The sequence below is a fragment of the Temnothorax longispinosus genome, chromosome 5 (genome assembly GCF_030848805.1).
Source record: "Temnothorax longispinosus isolate EJ_2023e chromosome 5, Tlon_JGU_v1, whole genome shotgun sequence".
In the NCBI taxonomy this organism is placed as follows: domain Eukaryota; kingdom Metazoa; phylum Arthropoda; class Insecta; order Hymenoptera; family Formicidae; genus Temnothorax; species Temnothorax longispinosus.
In genome coordinates this window covers 12,556,171-12,582,595 of record NC_092362.1, presented here as the reverse complement: position 1 = coordinate 12,582,595, position 26,425 = coordinate 12,556,171, and the positions used below count along the sequence as shown (strand labels likewise).

General features: G+C 35.3%; 2 protein-coding genes, 1 long non-coding RNA gene and 1 pseudogene across 5 annotated transcripts in view; 2 read left to right on the top strand and 2 right to left on the bottom strand.

Annotated features, from left to right (window-relative positions):
• The window catches only part of LOC139812798 (uncharacterized), a 4,665-nt pseudogene extending 961 nt beyond the window's left edge, over positions 1-3,704 (top strand).
• LOC139813476 (uncharacterized) overlaps positions 1-26,425 on the bottom strand; it is a 396,598-nt gene that overhangs the window by 93,139 nt on the left and 277,034 nt on the right. The window lies entirely within an intron of this gene.
• On the top strand, positions 10,858-12,109 carry LOC139812708 (uncharacterized). Its single transcript, XR_011731919.1, has 4 exons — positions 10,858-11,051; positions 11,127-11,190; positions 11,514-11,575; positions 11,866-12,109. It is a non-coding gene; the product is annotated as an uncharacterized lncRNA (long non-coding RNA).
• On the bottom strand, positions 15,732-22,310 carry LOC139812703 (uncharacterized). Of its 3 annotated transcripts, none has more exons than XM_071777753.1 (8): positions 22,018-22,310; positions 18,233-18,446; positions 17,790-18,131; positions 17,414-17,698; positions 17,268-17,327; positions 16,897-17,114; positions 16,644-16,809; positions 15,732-16,501 (listed from the first exon to the last, which is right to left on the bottom strand). In XM_071777753.1, exons 1-8 carry the CDS (start codon positions 22,036-22,038, stop codon positions 16,407-16,409), a joined length of 1,401 nt encoding a protein of 466 aa, XP_071633854.1. In that variant the 5' UTR covers positions 22,039-22,310; the 3' UTR covers positions 15,732-16,406. The 3 variants fall into 3 exon arrangements, with proteins under 3 accessions (XP_071633854.1, XP_071633853.1, XP_071633855.1); XM_071777752.1 differs by having other exon boundaries at positions 15,738-16,501; positions 17,790-18,155; positions 22,018-22,307; XM_071777754.1 differs by lacking the exon at positions 22,018-22,310 and adding an exon at positions 21,576-21,985 and having other exon boundaries at positions 15,739-16,501; positions 17,790-18,155.

Below are 26,425 nucleotides of genomic sequence, written 5' to 3'. Positions count from 1 at the left end.
ATTAAAGATATTGCCATCTCAAGTGTCTTCTATTACAGATGATAATATACCAGATAAAGAAAATACTGAAAATTTACTTATGTGGTTTGCACATTTGTGGTCAGTTCGGATCAATTAATAATGTTTCTCCAAGTTATTCTAATTTTTTTTTAAATGAGCCCTACCAATAGAAGTTACACAGTCGTTCTTATCCTGTCCAGTTAACAATTCTTCTGATACAGCTGTAGAAAATGACAAAAGTATGATACAGTCTAGCCTAATAGAAAATGTCAGTACTCAAACAAATATATTTGAATGTGATAATGTCAGCACTCAAACAAATACATTTCAATGTGATAATGTTTCTGTTTCTATTGATAATTTTGTAACAATCATTGAAGCATTAAAGAAAGAGATAGTTGAGAAACATAAGAGAATTGAAACCTTAGAAAAGCAGCATGATATTATCAAAAAAAGTACCGAGAAAGTTTATAAAATGTATTTTGACACTAAACGCAAGTATGCAGCTCATTACAAACAAGTAAAACGCTTGAAAGAAAATAAGAACATGATTTATACTATTCTTTGCAAGAAGCTGTATCCAGATCAAATAGAAGCTTTAAGTAGAAAATCAAATAATGGATTGAAGTGGAGCTCAGCTACTATAAAAGATGCTCTTGTCTTTAAAATAAAATGGGGAACACAGGATTATACCGATTTTGTTAAGCACCTTCCTATTTATCCTAGCATTCGAACACTGCAGAGACAGTTATATCATTTAAAATTTAACAGTGGTATTCTACTTGAAGTGTTCGACATGCTAAAATCTGAAGTACCTGGCATAGTCACAGAAGAAAGAGAATGTGTGATGGTTCTTGATGAAATGGCAATAAAACCTGGTAAAGTATTTGATCTATCAATACAAAGAATAATTGGATTCTGCACTTTTCCTACACATTCAGGAATTGCAACAAAAGTTTTAGTCATTTTACTGGCAGGAATTACTCGTCGATGGAAGATCACTGTTGCTTATTATTTTACCGGTACGACAGATTCCGAATGCAAAGCACAAGATGTAAATGCTACGGGAAATGCAGTGAAGAAAATTATCCTCACTTTAATTGAAAAGGCAGAAAATATTGGTCTGCGTGTTAACGCAGTGATCAGCGATATGAGCAGTGACAACAAAGCCATGTGGAATGCATTCGGAGTTGGATGTACCAGAGAAAATGTAAAAGCAAGCATTATGCATTCTGTTAGACCAACGAACAAATTATATTTCATTCCCGATCCAGTACATCTGTTTAAAAATATTAAAAATATGTTATAAAGTAATAAAACTATTCGTTCATCTCTGCAGACATCTGTGCCACTGAAAATTTATCTAATTCTTTAGTAGATATTCGACATATTGAAACATTACTTGATCATCAGAGCAAGCATGAAATGAAAATAGCTTACAGACTTAAAGATACTAATTTATACTGCAAAAATCACTGGTTGGCGCTCACATGTAAATAATGTACATAATTGTAAGATATGGTTTGAATTGCGTTTGATGCTCGCTTGTGTATTAGTCAGTAAGCATAATCGTGAAGTTATCGTCGGTTTGAGACTCGCGCGAAGCGTTGGCGGACCGCGACAGGTGTCAATACTCGCGCGACTCACCCGACTCGTGCTGCCCGCCCACGGGTGGCAAGCCTAATTATTGGGACAATAGTACTGGTTCGCGCCGTACTTCCAGGAGCGCGAGCCGAGAGAGTTCCGGAGCACGTTACTCCCGTAAGAATCGCCGACACGTTGAGACGGAGTACGAGCCAGAGTCGAGTGCTCGAAGAATATAACGACGTGTGCCTGCTTGCTCGTTTGTGTGTTTGCTTGCTGCTCGCTTGCCTGCTTGCTCGCTACCTTGTCCGCCTGCACGCCTCCCGTTTGCTATCGAGGAGGATTCGCCACCTGAGAGGACGGACGAGAACGGCCGAGAGACTGCTCCAGGAGGGCGCCGGGCTGCGATACGGTGAGTCGCTTCGCTTGCTTATCCCGTTTTCTTGAATTATATTTCGCTTGCATTCGTGAGGGGATTGCCCCTTTGGTCCTTCGAACCACCCTACTACAGGCCAATCGCAAATCCGGGGAACAATTGATACCCCCCCGAGCAATCACTATAACTAAATGAAAGTGTCTACCGCTAGTTCAGTTTTAAATAGAAGAACAGAAAGTTTTAAATAGAGAAACAGCATTAAAAGTTTATGCTGATTATACAAATGATAATTCATTTAAAACTAGGCATATAAGGTATATAATGAAGCCATTGCTCATCTAAAGAAGACTCAGCAAGTGTTTCGTTCCATGTTAATAGGAAAAAAGGGACACTGGAAGCCAATACAATCTGGAGTAATAATGGCAACAGAAAGCATTCTTGAGTTGCAAAAATATTTTTTAAATGAAAAGGGATACAAATTTTTACTAACAGGTCGATTCACACAAGATTGCCTCGAAAATTTATTTTCTCTCATACGATTTAGACAATCTATTCCAAATCCTCTTCATGTTAAACAAAACTTGAAAGTTATTACAATCACTCAAGTTTGCTCATACTCGAAAACTACAAGTTATAATAATAATATGAAAGAAGATAATTTTGAGCAAGTCAAGTTGGATTTTTTAAAATCATCAAAGGAAATAGCAGCAGCTAGAGAAAAAGCAGGAGAAGTGGATGGTTTTATAGAAGGTGCTGCCATTTATGTTCCAGAATTACAAGACAATTACATGAATCTTATTGATATTTGGGAATGGCCTATTATATATAACATCGCTGGAGCAGTTGTAAAGTCTGTCAAAAAAACAATAAAAGTATGTGACACATGTTACAAATCCGTTCTGTGGCAGGGTACAGATTCTCATCCATTTTCAATTGTTGTGGATTTTCGAAGCTATGGAGACAGCAGCTTGTGCAGGGTATCAGATTCCTGTTTTAAAGCCATTATGAAAGCTGAAATTACATTTCAGGAACTGAGAGACGCGTTTAAAAAAGTAGAAAATATTAAGATTATTGATTTTATTGTTGAGCAGCTATTATATGTTTGGGAAGGTAACAATATTCCACAATGCCACAATATTACAACAAAGATTTTGACCAGGTTTTTCCGTATGCGATTTAGAATATATAATATTCAACGTAAAGAATATCTAGAAAAGGAAAATAAAAGCCGCACACATAGTAGTAAAACAATAGATATGCATATGGTTGTTGACCGTCTTTAAAAGGTAAAGTCATTTTTTCTTAATGTGCCTTAATTTATATCAAAAGTAGATGTGTAGATTTATATCAGAAATACAAATTTTAACTCTTAATTGTGATTCTACATATTGTGATATTATGAGACTAAAAATGTTAAAAATGTTTTGTTTATCTAATGTTACGTATAGTTGACAAATCAGATATGGCTATGGTCAACTGCAACATAGTCAATACGTATTTATTTTTAAATAGTTATAATAATCGAGGAATTTCTGCAGTTGTGAAAATTTAAGTTTTTATTTCTTGCGAAGAGTATTTATATACATTTAAAACTTTTGTTATGTTAAAGTAAATATTAATAAAGATTTTTTTAAGAGGTATAAAATAAAAATGTACGCGATTATAAATAGATAAATATCGATAGATATCGCGATAAATATGGCGTACGCGATATATATATTTTTTTACAAATTTATAATTGTGATTCTCAATTGTGATTTTACTTGATATAAAACTTAAGAATGTTAAAAATATTGTATAAAATTTCTTGTATATGATGCAATATTAGCAATAAAAATCTCGATTTTCATTAAAAATCACAAATTTTTCTTCTTTTGTACTCTGGCATAATACTTTTTCCATCGTCGTCCGCTTGAACTTGTAACTTTCATGAATAGTCGCTTCGTACAATACATCTTACTCTCCATTTGTTCAATAGCAGAAAGCATCACCATCAGTTTATTTAGGTTTGCATCATGCTCACGTTCCAGATGGATGATTTTTTGTGAGGCTTCATCATTTTGAGCTTTTAGTTGATCGATGAGCAATTTATTATTTGCAGTATCACAAGGAGTTTCGGAATTAGATTGATTTATAGAAATTTCTGAAGTCTCATCAATTGTGTACTGTAAGAAAAAATTGCTATATTTAAAAAACCGTGCAGTAGAAGGCACTATTTAGTACACACATATACGTACACAAATAAAATATAAAATAATTAATCCTCCGCAAACTAACCTATTTTTTCACTACTTAAAAGGATAACTAAACTAACCTGATCAATGTAATGCTTCCATTCGTCATCATTATATATTTGGGAAGCGCTCACTTCCTAACAAAATAGAAAAATAGTAATGTTCAAATACATTATGATCTTATTGGAATAATGCATTCAATAAAATTAGAGTCGATTGTATATATACAATACGTCATTTACCTCTTTGCATGACATTTTCAATTTTCACCATCAATTATCACTCAATCATCACGTTTATTCAATAAAAAACATGAAGAGAATAAAACTGCAACATGTATTAAACATGTGTATCGAACATCTTAACCTCACGCTGACGGAGTATGTTAAATGGAGTTTGATGTTTGATCAGTTTGATGACATATGGAGCGGTCCCAACATGGCGGTGCTGGAGGTAATGGTGGGGATGCAAAGTTTATAGTAGGAGTTGGATGTCGCTTCTCTTTTTATATAGAACTCTAGTCGCGAGGTACGACATTGAGATGCGACATCCCGGAACATAGAACTCGCACGCACGGATCACGACCACCGGGATCTCTCGTGGATCTCCATACGGCGAAGACGGCGCACGAGTATGCTTATTATAATCACGCATTGATGTCAATGTATAGTTCGATACATCTAGCCATCATGCCACCGTCTATCCGATCGTCATTACACATACTCGCAAAACGTCACAAAAGTCGGCCATTATTATAAATTTATAGGTGATAAAGCATACACTTTGCACTTTGCACTTTGCACTTTGCATATGACCAAGCATACACTTTGCACACATGACATTATTGCGCACATACACATTGCACACATGACATTATTGCGCACATAAAATAAGAAAATCATATTAGCACATTGCACACATGACGTATTGCACACATATAATAATAACTTTTATTTCTGCAATTGTTTATTTACGAAATATTTATAACAATAAAATAAAGAGTGCTCATGAACGAGATGATATTAGAAATTCAAAACATCTTAAATAGAGAGAACATAACAATATCAATATGCGAATTAAAGAGTACCAATTTAGTTAATTAATAATTTGTTATTAACAAACACGTATAGTAATGATGAGATTTTCCAATGTTATATTATACTTTAGTGAAAATTCTACAATATATTTTTTATACACTCCTATCGAATTTCCAACCATTCGCGAGATATAAAAATAATAAAAATTTTATTCTATAAACAATTTACTTTCATTATACTGTGACGTGACAAATGTCGCGTCCCTTACCCCAGATGGGAGCTCGGCCGAGGGAGGCGTCAGGGATGGTGCCTCCGCCCGAGGCGGGCGGAGAGCGAACTTGTAGGTTAGGATTGAGATCTTTTGCGAGCGTTACAGGTCGAGGGAGTGCGGAGCAGATGGCCGGAGTCATGACGTATGTAACGGCTTATGCCGCGGCGAGGGACTTACGGCTGGACAACCAGGAGCTTCCGAGGGCGTACGGTCGGCGGGCGGGTCACGCAGGGGCCCACAGCCGGCAGATCAGCTGACCGAGCCAGGCGTCACAGGTGGCACAAGAGCACTGCAGCCCGAATACGGAGGACGCGGAGAGAGGGACGCCCCGACGAAGGTCCCCGTTGAGGAACGGGACCACCACCGCTGTGTACCGCCCCCGGTCGACGAGCCATGGCCCGTCCAGCCTGGCCGTCGAGGAACCGGACGATGGGACGCGGCCTGGACAGCCGGTCTCGAATAGGCGGGATTTGAAACTACCGCCGGCGGATGGGCGCAGTGACGAAGGGCGCTCTAGTAGGGCGCGGCGATCGCCTAGAGGGATCGCTGGCAGGCCAGGGCGCAGCACCGACCAGGCTAGGGAAACCGGCGCGCGCGGGCGCGCGCGGGCCCTGCGTGGTCCCGCCGGACCAAGGAAACGCCACTGTCGTGCGAGCCGCCATCCCGACAACGTCCAGCCCTTGTAACGAGCGACGAGCTGCCGGAACTGGAAAACTTTGTAAGGCCACTGCTCAGCTTTCCTCGAAGTAAGATCGCGAGAATACCTAGGCCCTCCCGGGAGTCGCGTTGTGCCGCGGTAAAGTATGAAATCGGCCGTAATTAAAGAATATCGAGTGCCATACCGCGGGAGGGCCCGTGCGACGAAGTGATCGCGAGTGCCCGTCTCGGGGATGAAAACGTACGGCCGCCGACAGTCAGCGTACATGTAATTTCGTTGTGATATCGTTTCGTGTACTTCGTTGCGTATGATTTCGTTGTGAGTAATTTCGTTCGCGTAATTTCGTTACGGGTGATTTCGTCGCGTGGAATCGTTGGCTTAACCGTGCCATAGTTTTGAGAAGTGGCTCTCGCGCGTGAGAGAGCCTCGTAGTTATCGTTGCCGGTTAAGTTCATGCCATTGGTAATTAGCTATACGTGCGTTTCATCGGGATTAATGGCCCTCGGTTGTGTCGAGTTTACGAGTGAGGCCATTCGTGCGTTTCGAGGGGAGAGAAGATCCCCAGCGTTGTCGCGGTAGACCGTAGGGAAATTGCGTTAATTGTTCATTTGTTAGACGTAGACGCTTTGAGTATTTCGCGTTTGACCGTCCGGGTAGAATTCGCTGCAACTTGTGTCGGGGAATACTCTTGTACGAATTCAATCGGGATTGCCGTGCAGTTCAGCGACGGAATGAGTATCGCGCTCGTGGGGTGACACGTGGCGTGTACTCGAATTCTGCTTGTTCGCCGTGGAACACGCTATCGTCCACATGTTATCTGCCTTAACCGAAATATAATTTTATGTTTTATGTTATTTGAGTGTGATGATTGCGCTACGCTCCCTCTCCTATTCCACCCGCGGTCAATCAAAGAAGCCCACGCCTGAGAAATACTGCGATCTCGTGAATCGTGGTGCGTAGAATCGCACCTGGCGCCCAACCTAACATCTTAAGAATACTCAGTCGAGCTACCATCGGGGTTTCGGAGAGAAGTATCGCGAATCTATATAGAGATTATAGTGAAGAAAGCGACGGCGCGCTCCTCCACGGTTGGCGAGACCGTGAGGACATCGTCGTCGTCGTCATAATACTAATAAGGATGCTAACCATTTCTATCTGCACGATATACTATTAACCCGATATTAGAATCATTATTATCACCGCTAACATCACTTTTATCAATATTATTATTAACAAATATATATATACTTACCAAAATTAATATAAATCTCGAGCGTCAAACGCCGAAGCGTTACTCACGAACCTGAGAAAAATAAAATTGTATTATGCGTAGCATAAGGAACACGAATCCGAGCGAGATGCGAGTATTGTACGATCTGAAAGAAAGAAAGAGAGAGTCAGATATACCATATTAACTGTTAGACGAAGAGAGCAATATCTTTTATACTTTAGAGATGCTAATAATAACTTTAATTGTACTATTGAATTATTCTACTGTATGTAAAGTATGTCTGAAAAAACTTAAATAATATTCAACATATATTTGCACATTTAAAAATTAAAATATTAAAGATTTTTTACATTCCTTTATGATAAAAGTCATATTGAGATTTTATAATGGAAAAAGGTATCGCTCTCAATACAAATCGCTGTTAGACTAGAGAATAAAAATAGAATTCAGACGAGTCACCTGTATGACTCATTCGAGTGAATCTAGTCTTCGCATAGACCATATATGGACATGTCGACAGAGTGCAACGCATGACCATATAAGGTAACGAATTTCAAGACACCACCCTATGACTCATTGCTGGCAAGCGAGCCACACCACTAAAAGTAGACACATCCGCTAGACAACGCCTTATGACTCATTGTAACGAGGTGCGGTCACCTCCCACTATCGTTTCCAAAATTGTATAAAAGCGGAATTGTGACGTCCTGGGTGATGCGAAGTGGCTCGATCCGGCAGAACGTCTCCGTTGATGGGTTCTTTTTCTTGCAGTTAAGGAGGTAAAACCCCAGGATAATTAACTGTTGGTCGGCGATGTAGATTATGGCTCCTTGGATCCGTTGAAGGTAAGTATTCAATAATCTTATCTTTCTTTTGATATAAAAGAGTATGATATTTATTGTAGAATTTTCACGATACAAGTGGTTTATGTGGGAGGATGGAACAAGTATAAGATATGTGACCTTTCCTGGCTCGTTCCACACTCTCCGTCGAGAGGGTGAAAGATTCTGCTTTTATACAATTTTTGGAAACGGTAGTGGGAGGTGACCGCACCTCGTTACAATGAGTCATAAGGCGTTGTCTAGCGGATGAGGTGAGTCTACTTCTAATGGTGTGGCTCGCTTGCCAGCAATGAGTCATAGGGTGGTATCTTGAAATTCATTACCTTATATGGTCATGCGTTGCGCTCTGCTTCGACATGTCCATATATGGTCTATGCGAGGACTAGATTCACTCGAATGAGTCATACGGGTGACTCGTCTGAATTCCATTTTTATTCTCTAGTCTAACAGCGATTTGTATTGAGAGCGATACCTTCTTTCATTATAAAATTTCAATATGACTTTTATCATAAAGGAAAAGAAGAAATCTTTAATATTTAATCTTAAAATGTGCAAATATATGTTGAATAATATTTAAGTTTCTTCAGACATACTTTACATAGGGTAGAATAATTCAATAATACAATTAAAGTTTTTATTAGTATGTCTAAAGTATAAAAGATATTGCTCTCTTCGTCTAATAGTTAATATGGTATATCTGACTCTCTCTTTCTCTCTTTCAGATCGTACAATACTCGCATCTCGCTCGGATTTGCGCTCCTTATGCTACGCATAATACAATTTTATCTTTCTCAGGTTCGTGAGTAACGTTTCAGCGCTTGACGCTCGATATTTATACTAATTTTAATAAGTATATATATATTTGTTAATAATAATATTGATAAAGGTGATGTTAGCAGTGGTACTGATGTTTCTAATATCTTGTTAATAATGTATCGTGCAGGTAGAAATGGTTAGCATTCTCATAGTACAGGAAATAAATGAAATTAAATTGTTTATATATAATAAGATTTTTATTATTTTTATATCTCGCGAATGGTTGGGAATTTGATGGGAGTGTATAGGAAATATATTGTAGGACTTTCACTAAAGTATAATATAGCATTGGAATAATAAATTAGTATTTTTTAATTTGCGTATTGATATTGTTATGTTTTCTTTATTTAAGAGGTTTCGAATTTCTGGTATCATCTTGTTTATGAGCATTCTTTATTTTATTGTTATAAATATTTCGTAAATAAACAATTACAGAAATAAAAGTTATTATTATTTTTTATGGGTGTACTGATGCAAGGTTTACGTGCGCGGTCAAAATTAGTATTTACCAAAACGGGTTTTTTTTATAATTATGCAAGCAGTTTGACGCTCCAATGTCTCAATTTTCGCTTCTTACACTTCGCTTACACTTCAGTTATTCCTCTTTTACACTCGATTCATCTTTCAATTACGCTTTACTCTTCTCTTACACTTGATTCACTTTCCAATTTACGTTTTATTAACGTTTGTTTTACGTTTTTATTTTCGCTAGGGCCGGCCCTGGTGAAAATAGAAAGCTTCTCGGAGCGTCGAAGAAGGGCAAATGAAGAATAAAAGTCTATATGACTATCCTTGTCTTTCATGGGGCAAATGTTCAATTTTCAATCTTGTTTATTAGTTTAATTAATTTAAATAGAAAATCGGCGTTAACGTTACTGGTGTTTAAGAGTATGAGAAATTCCATTTTTATCATAATAATTAAGTGTCAAAATTTTTGTTCAGAAATGAAATTTTTTGGTCTTAAAATGTATAAAAGACTAAAATATGAATGTAAAAGTGATTTGGTCTTTGTAAGTCTAAAGGATAAAAAATTCAAAATGGCGGACGTGAAACTTTAATAATTTATAACTCGAGAACGGTAAGAGATAAAAAGATGGGGTTTCTTTTGTTGTGTTCAGACAATTAAGGGCATTATTTTAGGTTGTTTAAAATTTCTGTGTTTTATGGATTTCCATAATTTTTAATTATATCTCGGAATTAAGTAGAGATATGATGTGGGGGTTTTTGTGAGGTTACTTGACATGCTCTGCTGAGTGTCTGCAGTAATTTTATTCATCATTTTTAATAATAATTTTATGATAAATTTTATTGTTAATTAGTTTATTTTGAGAGATACAATAATGGTCTATAATCAAAAGTTGTTTGACTTTTTGTGATAGTTCCAGTAGTCACATTAGCTAGGTTTGTTAATAATATAATTAAATTGTTTATAACAATCATGTTTGAGAAATGCTAGTAAGATAATTATTATTTTAGCGTGATAATATACTTTAGGCACAAAAGGTTATGTTCTTATGAATAATCTGCTTTTAACTTATTTATTTATATTTTATTTTAATTTTCTGAGTTTATTCTTATGGAACATGTATTTATTCGTGTGTTGAATTGAATTTATATTGCATAAAGGATCTCATAAAGTTTGTAATATTCATTTATGATCAATTTTAGTGATTTTGGGGAATTTTAACAAGCAATTGTCCAAAAGTTTATAGTGTGATTCATGAAAATGGGGCTTAAGCTTGAAAGGAGGCCTTAAGGCGGCCATGTTCTCTAAGCTTGTGTCTACTACTTTAAGAACGCGTGCTCGCATCAGCTGAGTAATTGTTGTGACAGTTAATTTAAAGAGTGATTGTTATATTATAATATTGTTTTTAGATGCTGGGGACTTCTAGCAATGAAGATGGAGAATCGAAAAATTTATGCGGCTGGAATATAGCGGTGATTATACCGTCAGACGTGACATCTCCCTCCTTAGGGAAGTTCGGTCCCCGAACTTTTATTAGTAAGTATAATTTATGGTTATGTCGTATAGAGTATGATTATATTTATAGATAATTAATTATTTATTTTATTACAGGATTCTAAAGTGTGCCTGGCAGTGTAAGAGCTGTGTTGCTGCAACTGGATTTATCTAAATCGAGGTATTAGTTCCATTGACAATGTGTTAAGGCAGTGTTATTATAGTCTATGATATACATATTTTTCATATAAATGATTCCAGTAAAATATTTAAGTTGCTTTATAATCAGAGTTGTTCTAGCAAAGTATTTAAGTAGTTTTAGAGTTTCATAGATTATTAGTAAGAATGAAAATATTATTATTATTTTTTTTTTTTATTGGGCATATACACGTGTATATTTGTATTTGTATACATATATAGACGCACATATTTGTTTTCAATGTTCATTCCTTATGTTATTTATTCGGATATTTGTTAATATATGTTATTCTTATTTTATTACAGGGCTAGTTGTCTATACTGTCACCGTGATTTTGATGGACGGATATGATAAGGATAGATTAAAAGTAAGTTAATGCTATATTCCTATTATTACTACATTTATTCATATAACTTTAGTCTCTTTTTCCTTTTTTTTTCTTATTTTTGTTTAAATATATTCAAGTATTTGCCGCGTGTTCTTTCCTTAGTTTCGTCTAAATCCAGGCGATAAGCAAAATTACGTAGTCTTTTCACTTCTAGCATAAGGCTTGTCGTTGACATTTTGCTTAGCTCTGTAAGGATAATTATTTATTGATTATATAACGGTTTTATCTTATAAGAGTGCAGTAATTAATATATTTCGTTATTATTATAGGTGATAGGAGGTATTAGTGAGCTGAGACTGAATTAATAAGGATAAGTATTTCAATCTTATTTTATATTTTTATGAATATATGTATGTATGGGAATATTAATGTATTTTCTTTTATCTTATTTAAGGTAAGGAATGGGTATGAAGTTATCTTGGATGGGCTTGCGTTACGAGTGTGAATATGAATACGTTATAATAATAATCTTACAATTAGTAAAACATTTAAGTTACTTGTATTTTAAGTTTGATTGAATATATATATTTGCTATATATATGTGTGTGTCAGCGTACTCTTTTCCCTTTTCTATTCTAAATGCATGTATATAAATCAGAGTTAAAATTATTAATATAGAATTAAGATTACAATCTACTGATTGTTACGATTTATTTTTTTAAAGTACTTATTCTAAGGAAATTAGAGTCCTCCACCGTGCTCATTAAATATAATCATATGTTAATTATATGAAATTTATTATTTCATTTCAAACTCTTCACCATGTACATATAATAAGTATTAGTATGGTTAATATTTTCTGATAGGTTAGTATTATAGTAAGGTCGCTCGCTAATGTTTATTACGATCACAAAATAGAGGTTACTCTTTTATTATTCGGAGTAGTCCTAGCACTAGTACAAATGTGCTTAATAATAAGACAGTTCCCTCTAAACAGTACACTGTAAGAAAACCGATTGGTAATTTTATAAAGCTGAATATACTATATATATAACGCAAAATATTCGATAAGCATATTTAAATGTATAATATGTATGTTATTTGTATATATAAGATATAATAGCATTATAGCTTCTCACAAACGTATTTTATAAGTATGTATCGTGTATCGTTTAACGCGTTCCACGAGGGATAACCGCTTCGCACAGAATCTGTTTAAAATGTAAGAAGAAAAGGAGGAGAGATCATATATCGGAAATATAGAGCGACTGTGTTCGTATTAACTTAGTCAGATCGAGTCATGTTAGATGGCGATACGAGCGTCGTCAGTTGTGTTCCCGCGCGTTCTGCGCTGTACGCGTCGTAATTTGAGAAAGGAATTGTGTTGCGCGTGCGCGAGGAGGAAGCGTGCGAGTCTACGACGAACCGAGCGGGCATTCGTTTCCGGACGTTGGTCGAGGTAACAACGTGCTCGTGCTTGAGACGTACCGGTGTTAGAATATTCGAGAAGAGCAAGTCGTAGCTTTGGTCAAGACCGATTGTAGTATAGACGACGTGAGCTCGTATATCTGTTACATGGATAGCAGATCTTGTCAGCGAGAAATAGATTGGAAGAAACATACGCTACGAGACTATACCGACTCAGCGATCGACCACGCCCTTATAGCTGCGTATAAAAAAGGAAGGACGATCCGCCATTACCGTATCGTCGTATCTCACAAAGGAATAACCGCTGTTGAACGACTTGAGATGTTTGATGGCCTATCAAAAAGACAAAAAGGGGGATTCTTATATTAAGAATCTATTCAGTAAGCAGCGATTTCTACAGTAAAGAGGTAACTTTCAGATTTCCGGCAACCACAGATCCTTACATGGTTTAGAGAAACTCTCGTATGGTCGAGTACAAGGGCGGATTAATATTCCCGTCTCCTTAAAGCGATCGTGGTTCCAGATTTCTTGATATATATTACGGGAGGCTAATGTCCTCAGAGAACGATGCAGATTGTCAAACGACAAGCCTGACATCACATGTAACGATCAAAACGATTCGAATCTGAGCTCAGTAAAATTATTAGATTGATTTGTTTATGGTTGCAACCTATACATATATGATTATTTCTCTTTGATTAAAACTCTGATTAATTCGATTCCATAAAGAATTATTATCATTTCAACCGAGAAACACTTTCTGTTTATATAAAATTACTTACGTAACTTTATTCCTCACTTGTGTTACAAGTATTTCGTTTCTTTGCGTCATAGATTGTTTCGAGTATATAATTATATTTCTTCGCACGTTCACGTATATTATACTGTATTCATTTCGACCGATGCAAGGCAGCGACGATTACCGATAAGAAGTAATTATAGATTGATACGTCTTTCCTTAGATATTGGGATATATACAAAACAGTGACATATAATATGGTGTATAACTTATTGCACATTCTCTATTATCGTCTGATTTTATGAGCTACTTCCAAAGATATTGGTCACTCAAAACGAGAGAGAAATTACATAACAAAAGTTAATACGACGTATCAATTTATCCATAACATATTCTTTATTGCTATGTATTTATTCTTATTTATCTTGTGTAACAATTTACTTTATTTCATATATTATCTGTTTCATACGAATGGTCTAATTACACGAACTTATTACGATGTAAGTTATAGTATTACAAACAATAGTTGAAGTTACATACAGTCCTGAGAAAGATTAAGAGAATATTACTTCTTTTGAGATATCAACATCCAAAAGTTATTGTATGATCTGAATATTGGGAAGCGTATTAGTTTATGCAAATTGACAAAAGGATCATTCGTCTGAGAAATATTATGTATTATATTACTTGCAATTTATTTCTTTGTATCATCATTTATTATGTGTTGTACGAATACTGATAAGGTTTTAGGCAGTTTTCCTTATCCATGCAACAAATGTTGGTATTCTGTAATTATTTCTGCCAAGTAAAATATATGATCTCTCCCTCGAACAGTAAAGTGTATGTGTCGTTTCATCTACTCATTAAATCTAAAGCCTAGGCTCCTGCGCGAGCTTGTACGAAACAGAATCTGATAAGTCAAATGTTCGGTACGCCCGTGCAAATCTATTATTGTGGTGCGGCACTCATGACAATCTATGGCGCGTTTGGTTTTTATCAATAACTTGTAACACCGACCGCAATAATGTAAGGTTGTATGGACAAAAGTGCGCAAAAGGAGATGTAATTGTCGCCATACGGCGTTTGGTCGATTGTAAATGCAGAATGTGTGTTCACTCGTTGCACAATCTGCACACAGCGCGAGTTCTGCGGCGACTTACGCATACCACGCAGAGATGACATATAAAATCATAGGCCGGTCTCACTAGCGGATCTGAATAATCGCGATAGTAGATTGGTATTGATAGTGGTGGTTGTGTAGTGTGACGTCCTGGGTGATGCGAGGTGGCTCGATCCGGCAGAACGTCTCCGTCGAAATCAATTTTTATGGGTTCTTCTTGCAGTTAAGGAGGTAAAACCCCAGGATAATTAGCTGTTGGTCGGCGATGTAGATTATGGCTCCTTGGATCCGTCGAAGGTAGGTAATTCAATAATCTTTATCTTTCTTTTGATAAAAAAAAGTATGATATTTATGGTAGAACTTTTACGATACAAGTGGTTTATGTGGGAGGATGGAACAAGTATAAGATATGTGACCTTTCCTGGCTCGTTCCACACTCTCATCGTTACGACGTCTTGGAGCACAGAGGCTTTCGCTAATATTCGGAGTCGCGAGATCACCAGCCCGCTCCCTGATAGTGCGATCGCCTACTTTCTCGGCCTGCTTGTTTGCTGCCTTTATCTGCTTCCTCCTGCTTGCTTGCTGCCTGCCTTGCATTTGCCTTGCTTGCTGCCCTGCTTGCGCTGCTGCACGAGCCCGATCGTGACCGCCCAAGGAGAACAAGAAGTCACGAAAACGTCAAAATGATGTCAAAAAGACGTCAAAACGGCGGAAGTCAAAATGACGTCAAACCGGGGAAAAAATGAGTATAATTTGACGTCATTTTTATGTCATTTTGATGTCATTTTGACTAGTGCACCGCTGATTTGTATTTAGTATTAATTAGGAAAAGCAGTTTCGCAAATTCACAGATGAAGGAACAATACAAAAATAAATTATAATTACTTTTTTATTGCAGTGCCTTTGTAGTACACATTGTTTAGCCACAAGAACAAATATATATTATATATATTATATATATTATATTATATAAACTAAGTATATCAATAATAACTAAATCAGAAACTATATTATATGCTACATTATGAACTATATAAACACTATATTAATATTTTATATAAACTCTGAGGACGGACATCAGTCTTCTCAAAAACATATAAAAATGCAGAAAAAAAATTGATAAAAGTCCTCAAAATATAGTACTTCAAATAGCATTTGTCAACAAGACTTAGAGAGAGTTAAAGATTTAATCTCAAACATAAGCACAGCCAGTTCAACTTATAAATATTTTGCATTTCAAACATCTGACCATTATAGAAAAATCTTGTTACTTTAACCAAGAAATAACATAGAAGATCTCTTTTAACTTGAAGAACATTGTTTTCTTAAAAACGCCAACAAACATTATAAATTCACAAAATTATGGCAGTAGATTATGAATTTTTTTTTAAATCGAAGACAACAAAAATAATAGCCTGAAAGGCACATAAATATATAAACTATGCAAAACAACTCAAACCAAAAAATAAAAGACAAATAATAGAATTCATGAGAATCACGCAAGTTTTTAATATACAAAAGCTTTTATAAAGCTCACAAACGGTGAAGTCGAAATACAACTGTAGTCCCCCAACCTAGTTGATCTAGTCTGACCGTTGCATGGAAGTGTTGAACCATCGTTTCATATGGTCTTCAAATACGGAAATCTGTACCTTAGGAAACTTCTTCAAGCAAACACCTATTAGAGAGAAATAAAGCAGGAGTAGTTTAATGTATGTGTATATACATAATATATATATTATATGTGTATAATATGCTTACATGAAAAAAAAAAGTTAATAAATGTGAAGATAATTGTTTAAAAACAAGATGATACTCACCTTCTACTAGATTTTTTACTTTGGACTTTTCAAAACTGAGCTTGATTCCTCCAGAACTTTTCCAACTAATGAGTCGTGCCAAGTTATTCCTAAGTAGGGTCGACAAAATAGAGTAAGTGAAGAGAGAGGTTGTCTCTCCCTTTCCCTTCCATAACAGATACTTGAGCTACAACACAAAGAAGGCCAATCAAAGTACTTAATAAACACATGTTAGTAACTGCATTATTATATATAACTGTGGTAGAAAACTCACCATATGGCCATACAATATTTTATCATCTAAATGACCATCAAAGCTTGCAAAAGATTCCTCAGTTTCCAATGGCAAGGAAGGGAACCCTTCAGGCCGATCAAAACCATCTTCATTGGGGAACAACTCGTTCAAAATTTGGGCAATCCCAATATTCTGCCAATCTATCTTGGCTGACAATTCTTGCATATAATGTAGCATTACTTGATCTTGAGGCTTACCTATCAAAAAACCACATGAATCAAATGACAGCTTTGGACTGATAGATGTAATTTGCTCATAACATAAAAAGTCATCATAAAAACTGCCAATTATCAATGAAAACAATTTTCATTACTTCAAGGATATAAGAAAATAGAGAATATAAGACTTACTGCCAGTTGATCCAGAACATGTTGATATGCCGCTTCTGCATCCTGTTGTTGGCCGTGAATCTATGAACAACAAAACCAAATGTTTAATTCGGAATTAACTGAGCAGTCATTTATTACCACAAAAATACGGCAATCAATAAAAATACCGTTTGACGAGCTTGTTGATGGTGGTGATCTGTCTAGAAAATCTCTTTTTTTATTCATTCTAAACTCATTATTGTGGTCAGACTTCAGTGTGCTTACATCATGAGAATCTTGAGATTGCTCACAAATGCTAGTCTCTTCCGCAACTTCAGGTAGCTCAAAATTGTTAGAAAACTTTTTAGATCTCAAAGAAGACCCATCATTCTTAGAGACTGACGATTTCAATTTGGAAAGGGAACAATTATCTTCATCTAACATCTCAGGTAAGTTTTCATCATTAGTAGTTTCTGGAAAATAAATTACAAGGAAAGGCATAAGGGACAGTCCTATTGCTAAATACTGCAGTTAAGTTTCAGTATAATAATTAAAAGTACAAACCAGCCTGTGCAGACTCTTCCTGTAATAATTGACGGACAGAAGTTGTATCTTTCTTTGATGATGTAGAAAAAAACTTCGAAATGGCAGAAGATTTTTGCTTAGACTTAGCTAAATTTTTTGTTTTAGCACTATCAAGTAACTTTTTGAGGTTTGAGGGCAGAGTTGAGCTGGGTTCCGGAATAATATGACTTCCCACAGGTTTCTTATTTTTTCTCGGTCCTTCATCTGAATCCGAACCTGATGGAATTAGGCGTTTAGGCGGCTTTCTGTTGCGTGGTTTGGTGTAGTCTGTATCAACATCTGTTGCAACAATTGTGTCCTCCTTCACGGCCTTGTTTCTAGCTTTTAGGGCAACATTGAAAGTAGCTATATGCAGGGACCACAAAATAGATTAAATTAAGAAGACAAACTTGCATTATAAAAAAACGGATATAAACACCTACAATAACTGTGATGGTATATAATGCGGAGGAGTTTCCACTCGGACGAGTCATAGTCCGCTAGACTCATCACCAACTTCGTACATTTCCCCCTCATGGAATGTGGCGGATAATAACAAAATTCTCTATCCTCGCTAATCCACTTGGTTGGTACAACTTCCACAAGGTATTCCTCATCATCATTCCCAGGGTCAGACACAAACTCTACCACAGAATACTGTAAAAAATAAATTTTAAGTTAACATAAAGAAAGACAAACAAAAGCAAGGGTACAAATTAAAAACAAGATCTAACCAAAAATTTACTGAGGACCACTGTGAAGGAGAGGAATGCAAAGAAAACTGTCTCCATCAGGGATAATAACACATTTTTGAAAAAAAACCTGCAACCTACATGTGCTTTTTACAGGATCCACACGTGATACTTTAAAAATTCCAATGGATGAAGAAGGAAGTGGGTAGTCATAGTAATCTGCTTTACAAAGAAACCTATGACCTGATAATAATACATCACCATCCGGTGAAACTACAACTTCGGTTAAAATAAATATGTTTCCGTCTTTTGATGAGAAACAGCAATTAGCTTCATCAGTTTTAAGAGTTACACCCTTCAAATTTATTTGTGCATAACGGTCTCCAGGAATTTTTGGAACAATATTCCTAAACAACTGCTTCTTTAATGTAACTCTATTAGGATTTGGCCTCCTTGACTCTGTAATAAGTTGCCCCTCTGTCTCAATGTCTCTAACTGCTGAAGAGGCTTATAAGTTGAACGCAAGTTATGTTTAATCACAGCCATAAAAGACTCGTACTTAAAGGCACTAAAATCCAAAATCGTCCCATTCTCCCGGCATTCATCAGACATGTGACTCAGACAATGTACATTGTATACCACAAATGATTCATCAAAAACATCTATGGAATGCCTGATAAACTCACGATATATATTGTCAGCAATAACAATCCAATGATTGCTTTTGACAAATTCAGGGGATGACAGAATATAAGATGCAGAATGAATTAATAGAAAGTTCTTGTAAGTATTTTCATGAATCCTGTATCGAAAAATGCGCACTCCATCATACAAAAGAAGACGCCTCCACTCAGTTGCTTTGAATTTGGCCTGATAATACAAAAATCTCGGTCTACGACTGAATTCCACGGGAATCCAAGGAGCAATGTCAATCATATCAGAACATACATTGAAATATGCTAGCCTTGAAATTTTACCATATGTGATAGCTTGAGATCCACAGAGATATTGAACCCATCTTTTAAAAGCTCCTTCAAATAATACTATAGATGCATTGGATCTAAACGAAACTGTGAAACCATTCCATTGTTGTCACTTCTCATGGCTTCTAGGGGTGAATCTCCATCATGGTGATCAGGCTGATCCTTTCTCCTAAAGGATTCATCTGTGCGCAATGGTGCATTGAGATCCAGAAAGATTTCACGATTTCTAAAACGCGCACCTCTTACTGTGCACTTTTCACATGCATAAGTACTATTGTGGTTTGAAATACATTTTACATATTGTCGTGCTACAGCATCGAGTATGTAATTTCTAATTTTAAAGGGAAAGCGGCTGCCATAAAAATTATAACCATTCAGTGCTAATTTATCAACTTCTTGAATAAAGTCCGCTAAAAAAGCATTAATACTGTCTGGTTTTCCAAGACCATGCCACACACCTATGATAAATGGTACAGTTTCTCCTATAAGGCAACCCAGTATAGGCCAAAAATTATCATCAGTGCTGCTAAATAATGCCAAACCATCAATGTTCACATCAATAATAATTTCTTTGTTCAAGCAAGTACTCATCTGTGACCCTTTGATTTAAATTAGTAATGATATCTTTGTACCACATTAAACCTTCACCATTACGTTGCAATTCAACTCTGCGTGGGGTTTGCAGTAAAGTCTTATGAGTCTTCGGTAAAGAGCCATGGAGGAGTCTTAGTCCTGCAAGAAGCTCATCAACTTTCCTATGTGCAACACCCCTTATTGCCCATTCCTTCAAAAACCTTAACAGGTATTTATCAGGATCCTCTGCTGACGGAATGTTATTCTGGTCCTGGATATTGATTGCAAACTCTTCATCTGAATCAACATCAGCGGCTTCAGCCTTCGATTCATGTTCAAAATTAGCATTGGAATCATTGTGATCATCTAATTCATTATCATCACTGGAAAGGCTGTTTCGACCCTCCTCTACCTCTGAATAAACTGATGAATCATTCCTGTCTAAATGTTGATTATGGTCCCCTAGCTCAAAAACTTCTAATGCATCATCAACTTGTGCCAAAGTCTGTTTCACTTCTTCGGTATGAAGACGCTTCCTGACTGCTTTTACAGATGCAGCATGCAATTTGCGTTTCATACTTTACTTTACAATAAATTGGACTAAAAAGGCCAATCAACGGCCACTCAGGGAACAATGAAGGTCAGCGAAATCCGCGTAGGTTGTCTTATATCGCGTCGATATTTTCTGATATCTGATCCGGGAAAAGGGAAAGAACTTGATGGGGAATGCAGAAGAATTTCAACTGATCGTAGAATGTGGAGGAGACATACGACTAAAAAGGCCAATACCTGAATGATAAAATATTATAGCCAGCAAAGTTATTGCGGTAATTATTTAGAATAACAATCAAAAGATTTTAGCCGTCGGCCGTTGTTCGTTAAAAAGTTATTAACAAAAAAAGTTTGAAGAATATAGCAGTTACTTTGAGTATTGAAAGGCATCAATAACTATGTAAATGGAAATAGTACATGTATGAACGAAGGAGTCATTTAAAGCAGCGAATCGTTAGTATATTGAACAATCTTTGTTAAAGCAGAGAATAGTTGGTATAGAAAAGTATATATACAATTTTATGTGTTATAGAAAGCATAAATATAAAGTATTCTCTGCTTTATCCATAATTGTATTATTGCAATTGTAAACTATCTTTAATTGTGCAATTATTATCATACAATTATGGTTAAAGCAGAGAATACTTTATATTTATGCTTTCTATAACAGATAAAATTGTATATATACTTTTCTATACCAACTATTATCTGCTTTAACAAAGACTGTTCAATATATACTAACGAATCGCTGCTTTAAATGACTTCCCGTTCATTATACATATGTACTATTTTCATATACATATTAGTTATTTATGCCTTTCAAAATAACTGCATGGCTATATTCTTCAAACTTTTTTGGCTAATAACTTTTTAACGAACAACGGTTGACGGCTAAAGCCTTTTGATTGGTGTTCAGGGTCATGACTTTGACAATATATGTCAAGGTCAAGGTCATCAAAAAGTGGTCCGTTCTTTTAAATAATTACCGTTATTGCAAAATAGTCCACAAAGATAACATCGCAACAGCATGATAACACAACACATGTACGAAAGGGAAGCGATTCAAATCATCTAGGTAAAATAGAAAATTCCTTTCCACTCTTTAGCTTCATTTTCTTGTTCTCTACAGGACTTTTCTAATGTCAAACTGTGCAGTGCAGATCATGTTGTCCTCCCTGTAACTTTATAAATTAAAGAGTGAGGTTAGATGAGCCGGCACATTACGCCAAAGTAAACAGCTGTATTCTACATCTAAGTGTTGTAAATACATAAAAATCCGTAAAATCTAAAACGAATACAATAAGAAAAATCTTAAAAAATACTAAAAACTCGCACTACACAACCCTCTAATATAATCTCATTATAACTATCCAACAGAACTTTAAGAATTGAGGGTCTAATTATTATATAGTTAGCAATTATACATACCTTCTTTAACAGAGTCGACATTTCCTTATACTTCTAGGCAAACCACGTCGAACGTTCACAACACAAAACTGGCAGCGAAAACGCGGGTAATCCGTTCTCTTCTAGATCCTTCTCTTCTGAAATTCTCACGATCTTACTCTGAAGCTCCTCGAGTGACTCTCGATCTCGATGTTATTCGATACCTTCAATATATCGATACATATATATCGATGGCGTCACAATGATGTCATTTTGACGTCACTGCAAGGAGCCTTGATGAAAAATTGACCATTTAAAGTCAAAATTTTGACGTTTTCGTGACTTTTTGTTCTCCTTGGGCGAGAGACGAAGCATCCAGGAGTCGACGGCACAACGAACGGTGAGTCGCATTTGCTTAACTTAATTCGCTTTGGGGAGACTTTACACACACCCCCTGGTCCTTCGAGCTTCGCTTTATCGCAAATCCGGGTACGGCTCTACCGCCCCCCGAGCATCTGGTCCTGAGCTCCGTCGAGAGGGTGAAAGATTCCGCTTTTATACAATTTTGGAAACGGTAGTGGGAGGTGACCGCACCTTGTTACAATGAGTCATAAGGCGTTGTCTAGCGGATGTGAGTCTACTTCTAGTGGTGTGGCTCGCTTGCCAGCAATGAGTCATAGGGTGATGTCTTGAAATTCATTACCTTATATGGTCATGCGTTGCGCTCTGCTTCGACATGTCCATATATGGTCTATGCGAAGACTAGATTCACTCAAATGAGTCATACAGGTGACTCGTCTGAATTCTATTTTTATTCTCTAGTCTAACAGCGATTTGTATTGAGAGCGATACCTTCTTTTATTATAAAATTTCAATATGACTTTTATCATAAAGGAAAATAAGAAATCTTCAATATTTTAGTTTTAAAATGTGCAAATATATATTAAATATTATTTAAGTTTTTTTAGACATACTTTACATAGGGTAGAATAATTCAATAGTACAATTAAAGTCATTATTAGTATGCCTAAAGTATAAAAGATATTGCTCTCTTCGTCTAACAGTTACTATAGTATATCTGACTCTCTTTTTCTTTCTTTCAGATCGTACAATACTCGCATCTCGCTTGGATTCGTGTTCCTTATGCTACGCATAATACAATTTTATCTTTCTCAGGTTCGTGAGTAACGCTTCGGCGCTTGACGTTCGAGGTTTATATTAACTTTAGTAAGTATATATATATTTGTTAATAGTAATATTGATAAAAGTGATGTTAGCGGTGTTAATAATGATTCTAATATCAGCTTAATAATATATCGTGCAGATAGAAATGGTCAGTATTCTCATTAGTACAGGAAATCAATGAAATTAAATTATATATATATATAATAAGATTTTTATTATTTTTATATCTCGCGAATGGTTGGGAATTTGAAAGGAGTGTATAGGAAACATATTGTAGGACTTTCACTAAAGTATAATATAGTATTGGAAAATTTTATTGTTGATATATGTATTTGTTAATAACAAATTAATAATTAAATAAATTGGTACTTTTTAATTTACATATTGATATTGTTAAGCTCTTCTTAGTCGCACGGTTTTAATTCTACAATGAAATAATTTTTTATGAGGCACTTTATTTTATTGTTATAAATATTTTGTAAATAAACAATTGCAGAAATAAGAGTTATTATCATTTTTTGTAGGTGTACTGATGCAGAGTTTACGTGCGCGGTCAGAATTCGTGTTTACCCGAACGAGTTTTCATCCACATAATTGTTTCATCCACATAATTGCCAATTATATGGACGAATGCAGACGGAGGTACGTATTTTGTTAATTAATTAGGTGTAGCGAGTTGTTAAAAATTATGTTTTTCATACGGGCTTGAAGAGGAAGGTTCAAACTTAATTTACATGCAAACGGGGTATTTTTAGCAGGCGTAGTTTAAGTGATATTAAGGATCGAAGTTCGATCCAGTCGAATTTTCGATATTTAGGGCGTATAATATCAATTATGTGGGAGGATGGAACAAGTATAAGATATGTGACCTTTCCTGGCTCGTTCCACACTCTCCGTCGAGAGACTCTCCGTCGAGAGGGTGAAAGATTCCGCTTTTATACAATTTTGGAAACGGTAGTGGGAGGTGACCGCTCCTCGTTACAATGAGTCATAAGGCGTTGTCTGGCGGATGTGAGTCTACTTCTAGTGGTGTGGCTCGCTTGCCAGCAATGAGTCATAGGGTGGTGTCTTGAAATTCATTACCTTATATGGTCATGCGTTGCGCTCTGCTTCGACATGTCCATATATGGTCTATGCGAAGACTAGATTCACTCGAATGAGTCATACAGGTGACTCGTCTGAATTCTATTTTTATTCTCTAGTCTAACAGCGATTTGTGTTGAGAGCGATACCTACTTTCATTATAAAAGTTCAATATGATTTTTATCATAAAGGGAAATAAGAAATCTTTAATATTTTAATTTTAAAATGTGCAAATATATGTTGAATATTATTTAATTTCTTCAGACATACTTTACAGAGGGTAGAATAATTCAATAATACAATTAAAGCCATTATTAGCATGTCTAAAGTATAAAAAATATTGCTCTCTTCGTCTAACAGTTAATATCGTATATCTGACTCTCTCTTTCTCTCTTTCAGATCGTACAATACTCGCATCTCGCTCGGATTCGCGTTCCTTATGCTACGCATATACAATTCTACCTTTCTCAGGTTCGTGAGTGGCGCTTCAGCGTTTGACGCTCGAGATTTATATTAATTTTAGTAAGTATATATATATATTTTGTTAATAATAGTAATATTGATAAAAGTGATTTTAGCAGTAGTAATAATGATTCTAATATCATGTTAATAATGTATCGTGCAGGTAGGAGTGGTTAGCATTCTCGTTAGTACAGGAAATCAATGAAATTAAATTGTTTATATATATATATTAAGATTTTTATTATTTTTATATCTCGCGAATGGTTGGGAATTTGATAGGAGTGTATAGGAAATATATTGCAGGATTTTCACTAAAGTATAATATAGTATTGGAAAATTTTATTGTTGATATATGTATTTGTTAATAACAAATTATTAATTAAATAAATTGGTACTCTTTAATTCGCGTATTGATATTGTTATGTTCTCTTTATTTAAAAGGTTTTGAATTTCTAATATCATCTCGTTTATGAGCATTCGTTATTTTATTGTTAGAAATATTTCGTAAATAAACAATTGCAGAAATAAAAGTTATTATCATTTTTCGTAGGTGTACTGATGCAGAGTTTACGTGCGCGGTCAGAATTCGTGTTTACCCGAACGAGTTTTTATCCACATAATTGTTTCATCCACATAATTGTCAATTATATGGCACAACTCCCATGCTAAACCGTTATACCGGGTGTCTTTCCCTTTGGAATTTTTTTGTACTCTCAACCAGAGGAGTGCCGAGGTTTTGACTTATACAAAAGTTATTATGCATAACCCGGGGCACATGTTAACGGCTATTATTAGTGTGGTTAATTATTTATTTATAATTGTTTATAAAAATAAGTTGCAAAATTAAACAATCTTGTAGTAAGTATTTTTTCATTAAGTCGAACGGTTTTTCGAGATGATTTTGATGACGTAGTTAGTAAAATGATATTGATATATTTTTAATTGTTTATAACAATTGTTTTGAAAAATATTAATAAGATAATAGTTATTTTAATGTGGTGTTTTTCCATAAATATAAGAGAATGTATTTCTATAATTGTTTTATCTCTGTCTATTTATTTTCATTTTTATTTTAATTTATTAAGAGTCTATAGGGCTATCCTTGTCTTACTCTCTGTGAACTGGTATTAAACTATCCTCGTCTTTCATGGAGTGAATGTTCAATTTTCAATCTCGTTTATTAATTTAATTAATTTAAATAGAAAATCGGCGTTAACGTTACTGGTGTTTAGGAGTATGAGAGATTCCATTTTTATCATAATAATTAAGTGTCAAAATTTTCGTTCAGAAATGAAATTTTTCGGTCTTAAAATGTATAAAAGACTAAAATATTAATGTAAAAGTGATTTGGTCCTTGTAAGTCTAAAGGGTAGGAAATTCAAAATGGCGGACGTGAAACTTTAATAATTTATAACTCGAGAACGGTAAGAGATAAAAAGATGGGGTTTCTTTTGTTGTGTTCAGATAATTAAGGGCATTATTTTAGGTTGTTTAAAATTTCTGTGTTTTATGGATTTCCGTAATTTTTAATTATATCTCGGAATTAAGAAGAGATATGATGTGAGAATTTTTGTGGGATTACTTGACATGCTTTGCTGAGTGTCTGCAGTGATTTTATTCATTATTTTTAATAATAATTTTATGGTAAATTGTATTGTTAATTAGTTTATTTTGAGAGATACAATAATGGTTTATAATCAAAAGTTGTTTGACTTTTTAT